Source organism: Salarias fasciatus, chromosome 19 (genome assembly GCF_902148845.1).
Source record: "Salarias fasciatus chromosome 19, fSalaFa1.1, whole genome shotgun sequence".
NCBI classification, from domain to species: domain Eukaryota; kingdom Metazoa; phylum Chordata; class Actinopteri; order Blenniiformes; family Blenniidae; genus Salarias; species Salarias fasciatus.
In genome coordinates this window covers 23,679,569-23,691,188 of record NC_043763.1, presented here as the reverse complement: position 1 = coordinate 23,691,188, position 11,620 = coordinate 23,679,569, and the positions used below count along the sequence as shown (strand labels likewise).

General features: G+C 42.4%; 2 protein-coding genes across 2 annotated transcripts; one reads left to right on the top strand and one right to left on the bottom strand.

The window, feature by feature from the left end:
- Window positions 1–603: 603 nt before the first annotated feature.
- dtd2 (D-aminoacyl-tRNA deacylase 2) lies at window positions 604–4,474 on the bottom strand. Its single transcript, XM_030116318.1, has 3 exons — window positions 4,243–4,474; window positions 2,093–2,162; window positions 604–1,380 (listed from the first exon to the last, which is right to left on the bottom strand). The coding sequence occupies exons 1-3, from the start codon at window positions 4,354–4,356 to the stop codon at window positions 1,067–1,069; spliced, it is 498 nt and encodes a 165-aa protein (XP_029972178.1). The 5' UTR covers window positions 4,357–4,474; the 3' UTR covers window positions 604–1,066.
- A 1,310-nt stretch (window positions 4,475–5,784) lies between these two features.
- On the top strand, window positions 5,785–11,043 carry nubpl (nucleotide binding protein-like). The gene is made up of 11 exons (XM_030116781.1): window positions 5,785–5,923; window positions 7,099–7,240; window positions 7,856–7,890; window positions 8,237–8,327; window positions 8,406–8,445; window positions 8,528–8,618; window positions 8,706–8,799; window positions 10,001–10,086; window positions 10,187–10,307; window positions 10,392–10,474; window positions 10,572–11,043. The coding sequence occupies exons 1-11, from the start codon at window positions 5,798–5,800 to the stop codon at window positions 10,659–10,661; spliced, it is 999 nt and encodes a 332-aa protein (XP_029972641.1). The 5' UTR covers window positions 5,785–5,797; the 3' UTR covers window positions 10,662–11,043.
- Window positions 11,044–11,620: the final 577 nt, after the last annotated feature.

Sequence of the window (11,620 nt, the reverse complement as noted above, 5' to 3'; positions counted from 1 at the left end):
TGCGGTAATTTATAGTTATTTGCATTAAAAGAAGTTTTGTTTTGTCTTTGATAGCAAATGTAGTGTTTGTTTTTTCGAAAATATATAATTATGAACAGTGTAATTAATTAAACATACATAAAACTTATTAAAGAAGAATATTTAAAATGACATAAATCATTTTGACAAGTTTTTTTTCTGTACTTTTATTTTTCTCAGGAAGTCTGTAAACGGAAGTTGCGCTCGTCACCCACAGCGCCTCCTGGAGGCGGGGAGGACACATGGAAACATTCAGTGACATGGCCATCAGCTGCGACAGTGTTTCCAAGTAAATTGTAAGGAATGTAAACAATTTCAGGACATTAACGTTTTTCAAAGGTCCAATAAGGTGCAGATGTGTCATATTTCTTTCGTTTATGCATCCGGAATGCAGTACTTGTGCAGTAAAATTGTACAACAATTCACAAAGCCATTTTTCTTTGTCATGTGCAAATCTAAATTTGACCAGTGACAATTCTCACATGTAGCAAAGGCAATCATATGCTGTAGACTATATCTTCTAGAGATGATGCACAATTTCACAACACAAAAAAAATCAACAAATAAAAACACAATAAACCGGCAGTGAGGAACAACAACTGTTTATGAGTGGGAAAGGAGGCCAAATAAACCGCCTGCGAATGAAAGAAAAGAAGGAACACCTAAAAATGTAGAACAACTGAGTGGATGAATTGGAACAAAAAATCAGAATATGTTCGTTTGTAGAACCCTGAACAGACCTGGAAACTGCCTAATGCTTTATTTTGAAGGTACAGTAAGAGTGGACATTGTCAGAGAGGGTCCACAGCCTTTTTAGAGGCAAAAAAGAGATGCTACAGAGCTGGAAATGTTAGAATCCACTGGATTCAAGGCTTTGGAGATCATGGAATTTAAGTTTCATTAACATTTTGCATGAAAACTGACATTTTCTGGAATTAGACTTGCAGAAAATGTGTTTTTAGTAGTCTGGTCAACATTTCATGGTGATGATGGAACTTATTGATGTGTGTGTTCTTGTTTGTACCAAAGACGGATGAATCACAGGAAATCAGAACTCCATCAGGTGTGTGTACGGTCCATTGGTGTCGAGTTTCAGAACCTGCCGGTTCCCGTACGTGCCGTGTTTCACCGTCACCGCCGCCCCGGCCGTCGCCAGCTGCTCCTCGCACAGAGACACGAAGGCGGAGTACAGCCGCAGCCCGTCCTCCTTCCCGATGTTGTTGTGGTACTGCATAGAGCGACCTTTGACCTTCCCGCCCAGCGTGGCCTGAGGGACGATCAGCACGCTGCCCGGCAGCTCCGTCACGGACTGCAGCTTCCCCGAGTCGGCCTCACACAGCCGCACGCTCAGCAGGGATGACACTGGACACACACACACACACACACACACACACACACACATTTCAAATGATTTAACTTTCATCCTGTCTTAGATGATATTTTACTTGATTTTCTATTTAATCTGTGTGTTCTATTCTATGAGGAGCTATGTTTAAATGAATTTTCCCTCTGTGCTCCGTCGTCCTTGGCGCCTGCATGAGTGAGTTATTCCGAGGACACGATGCTGGCACCAAGCAGTCTCCATCTAGTTTGAAGCTGTTCTCAAGGTTCCAAAACATGTTGAAGTTGTCAGTGAACTTCATCCTACTGCTGGAATGTCCTTCAATATCTCCATGTCCCAGCAGCCTGCTGGAGGAGCCTGTTGAAGCGGCTGGGATGTGTCGACAAAACACGGCCTTCAGCTCCTGCTCCGGTTCACCAGCCACAGTCAAGTTGTCAGTTTGTCTCATTCTGACTGGGTGACGGAGTCAAATCAGAGTCTCCAGAACTTAATCCATTTCTTAAGTTTCTCCTCGCTCCCAGTTCATTCATAATTTTGAGATTTCTTCTGCGACCTTGTTTGTGCTCACAGAATCTTCATTGACTTTAGATAAACCCAGAGCCCGGATTAAATATAGATATATACACAAAGAATCGTAATTAATCATAGATATACACACACAGCCTGCAAACCACACCAGAACCTGGGAAGGGGTTAAAGAAAGGAGGTCAGAGGTTAAAAAAGGTCACTGACCCATCTTTGGCAGGATGTCCTCTGTGGCTCCTTTGAAGAAACAGACGTAGATCACCATTCCTCTGTCGATCTGAGAGTCACAGACAGAAACACTTCCTCTCATCACCTGGGGCCTTACCTATAAAGCTTGCGGCGCACAAAACGAGCCCCAAACCTTGCGGTGCCACCCCTCTGCGCCAAAGCAGGTACCTATATACATTTTGCGAAGGGAAAAAATGCGCGTGACTTTGCGGTCCTCACCGCCAACAAAATAGGTGCCGTACGGGACCGCACAATTCAGAAAAACTACGTGGAGACGACTAAGCAGAAGGAAACGGAATTGAAAAGCCTTTATTTGTCCCGCATGGGGAAACTGCAGGGCTGCAGCGGCAAGAGACGTAGAAAGAAAAGTAGAAAAATACAAAGCCCAACCATACAAGGAAAAGTTAAATCTAGTTTGTATGTAAAACTAGATATAATTGCATAACAGGAATATACTGACCGACACAACTAATTATTTAAGTTGAATTAAATATAACGGAAATAAATCGGAAGACACATTTAATTAAATAATAGATAGAAGCCGACAGATATAAATCAAACATAATTTACACCAAGATCCAAGACAGATATAACGAAATAAATAACAGACATAAGTTCGATATAATTTAAATATACATTTAAGACAGACAGTGAGTGGTGATGAGCACATGAGGGGAGACACTTTGAGGAAGTCATGTTCAGTGGCTTTGGAATGTTTCCATCCTGTTCCATCTCCTTTCTGCATCTTCTAAAATAAACACAAAATAAATAGTTCACAGGGAGCAATCAGACACATCACATATAAACATGTACAATGTCTTTGTCTCTGCACTTACAAATACCGACTGTCCCTTGTATGACAATTTTTCTCATGATACACACTTCAAAGTGTTCACAATTAAATGGCAAATTGACACAAAAAATGTTTGCTATTTTGCCATGGCCATATCTGACGTCCGAACCCCGAATCATCCCGGGTTCACAGCCTCTATGCTGCAGCGCATTAAATCCTGCTGACTCCAGAGGCAAAACAATCTAGATAATGCCTGGACGCACAATCATATTGTGCAACCATTTCCACTACATTTTTATGTTAAGTTTTTTTTTTTTCCTTTTTTTAAAGGTGTTTCCGCAATGTTGAGACTCTGAATTATGACAACTCACCTTCAAGTCGGACCACTTCTTTCACTTCAGCAGTAGTGGCCCGATGGCTCTGACCACGTTGTGGTCACCTGCTCCCACTCTGTCCCTCCACTGCTGTGTCCTCCAGAGAGGACAGCAGACCGGCTCTCCACCTCACCAATAACGGCAGCAGCATCACCTCAGCCCTCCACAGCAGCAGATCCACCGCCTGCATGCGGCGCGCCTCACCTGCCGGCCGACACTTGTGTTCTGCAGCGAGACGCTGATCACCTTGAAAAGGAAAAGCTGCGGTGTCCTCTGCTGAATGTGCGATTAAATTGTAAATGCCATGATTATGCACACTTTTGCTCATTTGGCTGATCATAAAGTGTTTTCTATCGTTTTCGTTCGTTTTTTTATGTTTGGAATAAGATTTAAAATGTTGCTTTTTTTTTATTTGAATGCTTCAACACAACCCGCCCGAATGTCATTAAAATCTTAATTTTTCGACACTTCATCCGCCTGATCCGCGGTTATCTGCAGGCTCCGCGCGTGCGCCTCACCGTCTAATATACCCAAATTTCATTCATGAGTTAATTTGCATACCCATATATGGTGCCAAGGGGTGGAGTTGGGGCAGGATTGTGGGTGTGATCGGCCACCGACACGTTCTCCGCAGGATTTGAAACCTTGACTTGGAAATTGCGAACAGCTGTGCGGCGCACTTTTTTTTGGCTCCCGAATTTTTTTTGCGGACAGAAGTTTGCGTTGCGTTCCCACGCACCATTATTGTCAGATTTTCCCGCAGGGTTTTATAGGTGAGGCCCCTGGACTCTGATCCAGCACGAAGAACATTTACTCCAGTTTCTCATCATTCTGCAGCACTGCAGATGTTAGCAGGTGTTTGTCACTATAAAAGTTTTTTTTTAAAAATACAGTCAGAAATGTGTAGTTATGGTCAGCAAAGCTCTGTTATTGTCAGCGGGATGATGTGATGAAGGGCTCACCTGGACAAACTGCCCCTCCTCTTCCTCCGGGCCCGGGGGTCGAACCTGCAGCCGGGCCCGGAGGCACTGCTGCAGGACGACCCGAGCCGCCGGAGCGCCGCTTCCCTCCGACATCCGGCTGCTGCTGATCCACCGGGGACAGGCCGGCGGCTCGGAGAGGAAAACACCAAAAGAAAAACCTGCTGGAACGAAGAGGAACACGGACGAAACTCCTGGAGCGCTTCCGCACGGCGATCCGCTCCGAGAGGATCAACACTGCGCAAGAAGTGCGCATCTCATTGCCGCACTGAGTGATTATGATAGATAGATAGATAGATAGATAGATAGATAGATAGATAGATAGATAGATAGATAGATAGATAGGTTTTCAACACACTTGCGTCAATATGATCATTTTTTCATGCTTTTTGCTCAAAAAGTCTAATATTTCTCCAAATTTCGGGGGGAGGAAAAATAAATTACAAATATTATATTATTTTTAATAATGTTCACATAAATTGTTCTGACAATTTTTTTCTTAATTTTGCTCGTCAAGTTGCAGAACATGCACTGCATACAGACATGGCCTGGGGGCCATTTGTAGTCCTTCAGCTCCACAGCTGTGGCTGTAGTGATTGTTACCGTTTTCCTGTGCTGTTTGATTTTGTTGTACATAACTAATATAACAAAATAAACAAGTCCATTGTTTGAAATGCCTAGTTTTTCTACTGTTGTCCTTTATCACACTGTGTAGCGCCATATGACAATTATGTGCCAAAGAATCAGTAGTACTGCTCCATCTCTCTTCATACCATGCTCACACGTTGTTTTAATTGCTCTTTGTGATAATTTCTCTTTGATTTGCCTCTTACTGCTATTTACGATCATCCAGAAGTTCTATCCACACTTTCAAAAATAAAAGCACGTATCAATGGAAACCGCAACGGCTCGACTTAGAGGTAAGAGGTATGCAATAAACTTCTAAACTTTTTGGGGACACAGAGTTGGAAATGAAAGTTTCTTTTAAAGCTCTGCCAGCCCAATGACAACAATAATAATGATTATGATAATGATAAGAATAATATGATCACAGATCCATTTAGTACATTGCTTTCTCTATGAAGACACCCTATTTAGCCTGCAAACGTCTGTTATCTCACAAATTTGATATTTTACAGTGGAAAAAAAAAACTTCTTTTATGAGCTTTTGTCAACAGATAATTCTTAGTGAGCAAAACTCAAGTCCCAACATTTTTCATGTCGCTATTTGGTAAAATTAGTTACCCGCTGCTGATGTATTGGAAAGTCTTGCAACTCAGTCTGTTTAAACATTTCAGCTGTTGTTTACTTTCCCCAAATTATTTTGTGAAAACAGAAAAAAATGTTCTTTATGGCTAACATTTGTACATAACACAGTAAAATGCATTAAATTGATGTTTATTATTTGCGTGAGTAAAACGGGCAGCACTAAGTGATTGTCGATATTTTCATGTGTATTTTTAAAACCATACCGTAGAGCCGCCTATACGCATGCGCAGTTTGCGCAGCTTTGACGCGCTCTGACGCTCACCCAAACATGGCGCAGTTCACTTTCTCTCTGTCCCGTTTCACGGGAATATCAGCGAATAAAGCCTTGTTTTTACGAGCTGGCGCGGAGCTGAGACAAGGAGCGGCCTGTTGTCTGCTGTCAAAACGCTGCCAGGTGAGATTTACCTCCAGAATTCTAGCCAGTCGTTTAAAATAGCTCCATGTTTGCTCCTAAATACAGAGATCAACTCCGGAAGTGAACGTAGTCCCTTCAGAATGAATTTTGCAAGTGCTTAATTAACTCATAATTGAAAGCAAAAATGTATTCTGGAACAGGATTGAAGTTAAATTACTTAAAATTGATAGTGTTTGTTTGGTTTAAAGCAATTCGTTACGATGTAGTACTACTTTTTCTCTTAACGGGAAACATGTTTACGTGAATTAAATTTTATTTTGAAGCGTGTAAGCGGAACTCCTTTCCACAGCCTAAATTTATTTGTGATTTTGTCTAAACGTCTAAACTAAAGCGTTACACTGCGAAAATATTGGATTTGTTACCAACAATTTAGACCCTCTGACAAAATGGTTGTTTCAATGTGTAGATTTGTGAGCCCCTTTGATCAATTCTTTGATTATTTACTCCACAACATGTTCAGTTCACTGAAGCAAAATTGTATTAAAATTATTGTATGGATCATGTCTGTAGCAGCCTCCGAGCAAATATTAAGGTAAGTTTGTAGAAATATTCACTATTGCCAGGAAAAAAAACTACCAGGAAACAAGACATAAGGTATATCAAAAAAATAATAATAATAAAAAAAATCTAAATTAGATTACAAATCTAAAGTTCTTTTAAATTGAAAGAACTCATTGAAAACGATGTGAGTTCACTCATAATGCCCGATTTGAAGCGTTGTGTTTAGGTTCAGCTTATACAAAAATCTGACAAATGATATTTCAGTTATAAACAAACTTCTTTGTTTACAGATGCACAAAATAAATAGAAATATACATCTTGGTTTCAGGAGAAGATATGGTGTTTAATATGAACAAATAATATTTTCCAGACAATGTTTAAAGATTTTTCTCAGCATTTCATTTTCAGTCTGTCCTGAGAGGTTTTATTTATGTAACTGGAATAATCCAGAATGTTGACCTAATAAGAAAACATTTTTGAATTAATTTTTGAAAAAGTGAATTAAAAATCTGATTTTGAAGGCAGCTTTTGTCCTTCTAAGCTTGAGTCTTCCTCATTCGTGTTGAGAGAGCTACTCAATATTCATTGGGAGTGTTCTTCCTGGTGTTGAAACATTTCCTGAGTCTGTGCTTCTGTCCTCGCCGTCTGTGAAGTCGGTGGACAGTAAAGCGTTGAAGGAGCGGCAGAAGCAGCACATGGCTCGGGGTCTCCCCAAACAGAAGCCCATCGCCGGGGTCAAGCAGGTCATCGTGGTGGCTTCTGGGAAAGGCGGCGTGGGCAAATCCACCACCGCAGGTAAACACACACGGTTCACACAATCCTGGAATTCCTGAAGGATTTCCTCTGAAATTTGTTCTTTTAAACTGTGTTTGATGGAGTTGGAGATTTCATTGAGTATTAACTCTTCTATTAAGGATTATTATGCCACTTAGAATAAAAATGTCATTTAAAAAATGTCCTAAAAAGTGTGACTTTTGCATTCGTGCATAGAAATGATATAAAATTTCCGAAATTTCAGAATTGAAATAAACATTCTTATGTTGGAAGTTTAAAAGTGCCATTTTCTGAACTGAAATGCAGAGGGAATGTCTTTATTACAGCTTCATGATAGTGAGAAGACTATTTTCTTGTTTACATCCTTTCATGCTCTGTGGTTTCTAGAAAACAACAAACAACAGCACCCACTAGTGTCTCTGTATGAAAACGACAGTTTTCGAAACTACAATGTACATGTGACTTTTCTGAAACAAAACTCAAAGACAGAGCATTTTCATTTAAAATGTTGCCTGAAAAAAACAACCTCTAGATCGAATGTCTCATTATCGAACAAGTTTGTTCTTGTTGTATTAATCTGTCTTTAAAAGAATGAGACGTGAGGTTGATTAATCTCTTCTTGTCTCGTGTCTGCAGTGAATTTGGCTCTTGGACTGATGGCCAACGACCCGGTGAGGAAACTTCTGCTTGTCTTTTTTATTATTTAGTCATATAAATATAGATATAAATCTCATATCTAACTGCACTGATTTGATGATGAACACATCTTTTATTATTTTATAAAGCACTGATCATCAGGTGTTTCCCATGATGCTCTCTGATTAGCTTGAAATACGTCTGAGGACAACTGATCTGAAATCAGCCAGGAGTCCAAAATGAATCTGAATATCCAGAAACTAAAACTCAGATTTCTTCAAATTTCATTCCAGAAAATTTCAAATGCAATATGAATAAAGAGATGAGAGAAGTGTTCCAGTCATTTAAAGCCGTGTTTTGTTTGTCTGATTTTGTGCTCAGTCGAAGTCGGTGGGGCTGCTGGACGCCGACGTCTTCGGCCCGTCCATCCCTAAAATGATGAACCTGAGGGGAAACCCGGAGCTCAGCCACAGTAGCGCCTCTTTGTATCAGACTTTATTTAAACCTTGTGCGTTGACGCTCAGCTGACTCCTGTCGCTTTGTCCCACAGATAACCTGATGATCCCGCTGATGAACTACGGCGTTCCCTGGTGAGACCAATCACACTCCTCCTGTCTGATCCCAGCTGTGTGAGACGCCCCGCCCCCTCACTGCTCCGTCTCTCTCCCTCAGCATGTCCATCGGCTTCCTGGTGGAGGACGTGGCGCCCATCGTGTGGCGGGGGCTCATGGTGATGTCGGCCATCGAGAAGCTGCTCAGGCAGGTGGGGGGAGGACACACACACACACACACCGCTCTGAACCTGTCTGGATGAGCTGCAGCAGGTGAAGCAGAGGCCGTGTGTTTGCAGGTGGAGTGGAGGGGGCTGGACTACCTGGTGGTGGACATGCCTCCAGGCACCGGAGACGTCCAGCTGTCCATCACCCAGAACATCCCCATCGCAGGTCTGACGCCCCGCTTCACCGACTGCTGATCTCTTGATCCTGTCCTCAGTTTTTACCACTAAAAGTTCTAACTGTACATAAAACTGATCTCACATGATGCCAAACTGTCCACAACACTGTCTTCCCTTCATGTAGTCACTCAGGAAGACGTTCTCATTACCATCTCTTTAAAGCGACCCTAAGGAGCCTTTCATGATGTGTAGAATGCGCATATCTACATATTCATTGTACGTACCGCTAACAGCGCTAAATTGTCACTTGAAAGTTGCAGTGCCGGTCTGGCAATTTGTATTTCTTGGGTAGAATTTGAGCGGATGTGATGTAATGCACGCTCCCGCTGGCCTGACTTCCTTAGTTTTTGTTTTGTCCGCCATTACTTCGCCAGATGCTTAGCGAGCAACAGCTGAGCAGTATTGAGGATGGAGCTTCCAGAAAGTAAGAAAAGACTGGCTTCTAGCGCTGCCACAACTCCAGCACAGACTCCACCACGCAAAAGAAACTTAAAGGTTACTCGAGTGCTACTAAAGAACCGAGGAAGGAGATCCCCTCTTCCGTGCACGTACATGGACGCAAGCCACAGGCACGAGCGTTTCACTAAGCTGCAGTTACGCCCAAGGCCTGCAGGGGCCGTTGTTTTGCATGAAACTTGCAAAAACTCCTTAATGCACCTTTGAAGGGTCTTTACTTCATGTGAAATATCTCTGCCTTAAAGAAAGATGTCCTCAACTCAAAATCTTCCTTCAAAAAAAAGAAAAAAAAAAAAGATTTTTTTCACTTCATGTGAAACATTCTGGATTTCAGACTTCAAACTTTGACAAGTAATAAAATCCACGGCCAGGGGCGCCAGCATGTGATTTTCAGGTCTTGATGAGAGGAATGAGTGAGCGTTGGTTTGATCTCTCTACGACATTCCTACTGACCCTGGCTGCAATTTTAGTGTATCTAGGTGGCGCTAGAGAGCTCATTTTGGCAGTGATGGGGTTGATATTTCCATTTTATGAAATCTTTTGCCAGTCATACAGTGCGTGCCACATTTGGCAAGTTTTGCTCCATATTTAGGGGTCAAATTTGGGTTTATTTGGGCGTCAATAAATTCAGAAACAAAGAATACAGTTACAGTAGGGTCCTTGTACTCCAGGGCTCTCTAAAAAGCATTTTAATTAGTATTTTAAATTTGTATTTGTAATATATGTGACTCCAGGTGCGGTCATCGTGTCCACGCCGCAGGACATCGCTCTGCTGGACGCTCGCCGAGGAGCCGAGATGTTCAAGAAAGTCAACGTGCCGGTAAAACCAAACTTCCTCGTCGGACCCGACCTGCTACTGCTTCTTCTTCTTCTTCTTCTTCTTCTCGTTCTTAAACTCTGGTTTTCTGGCGGCGCTGCAGGTCCTCGGCCTGGTGCAGAACATGAGCGTCTTCCACTGTCCCAACTGCAACCACCAGACGCACATCTTCGGCTCGGACGGCGCCCGGCAGCTCGCCGACACGCTGGGCGTCTCCTTCCTTGGTACGGGCGGCTTCCCGGCTGCTGACTGGCTAAAAACACTCAGCTGGAGTTTTAATGGTTTCTGTTTTCTGTGTTTCCGTCCAGGCGACGTCCCGCTGCACCTGAACATCAGGGAGACGTCGGACAGAGGACAGCCGGTGGTGGTGTCCTCTCCAGACAGCCCCGAGGTCAGAGTGCTTCAGAATGCATGAATCGGACCGAGAATATCTCTTCCTGATCGCTACTTTACCATCGATCAGCTGACTGGTTGATTTTCTCCTGCAGGCGGCTGCGTACAGACGTGTGGCGTCCGCCGTGGTTCAGAGGTTACAGGAAGTGGACTCCTCGCAGGCCGACGGCACAGAAAGCCGTTAACCCCCCCAATACCCCCCCAACCCCCACCGGGGTTCAGCGGAATGAAGAGAAACGCACAAACGTCACTGCTGTGAAAAACGCACAACGCGTTAAAAGACTGAGCATCGAGAGATTTGGTTTGGTGGAGTTTCTCCTCCTGCTCTGTCTTCAAAATCCAGTTTTAAAGGATGCAGAGCTTCTACCTGTACAGTGTATAGTTTAGTGTGTGTGCGTGTGTGTGTGTGTGTGTGTGTGTGTGTGATGATTTTTTTTAAGCCTAGGAGCCTCTTATTTAAAACTGAAGTGAAGAAGCTGAATGTTTTAAGTGTGACTGAGGCAGTTCAGTGAACGTCCAGCAGGGGGCGCTGAGTTCCTGTTGAATAAAGTCACGGCTTCAACTGATGCTTGGTGTGTTTCTGTGTGAAAAGTTTGTGTGTTTTTAAAATTTACAAGAAAAACACAAGAATTAACCATTTTTAATGGTGGTCATTTTTAGTTTTTCTCTGGTTTATTAGTGACTTTTTTTATTCTGCTTCTGCTCAGTTCGTCTGTATTTCTGAGTGTTTCTGCTCATTTTGTGTGTCTTTGTGGTTATTGTGTGTCAGTGTTTTTTTATAGATATTTTGTATCTGTTTCTACTAAATGTGCCTTTTAAGCTATTTTCCATTTTCCTGACATTTTGGTTGTTTTCCCTATTTTTGGCCTTTTTGTGTCTCTTTCAGTTCATTTTTGTGTGTCTGGTTATTTTGTGTCTGTTCCTCAGTCCTCTTCGTTTTTTGACCATGTTTGTGGCCGATTCGTATAGTTTGGGGTTTTTTTTCTGGATCTTTTTCCTGTTCCTGCTCATTTTTTTATGTATGTAGACACTTTTACGAGTCGCTTTGTGGTTAGTTTGTGTCTTTTTCCCACAATATTATGTTGTTTTTCCCATTTTAATCTTTTTTTTCCCTTTGTCAGGCAGATTTTCATAGTCTATTTTT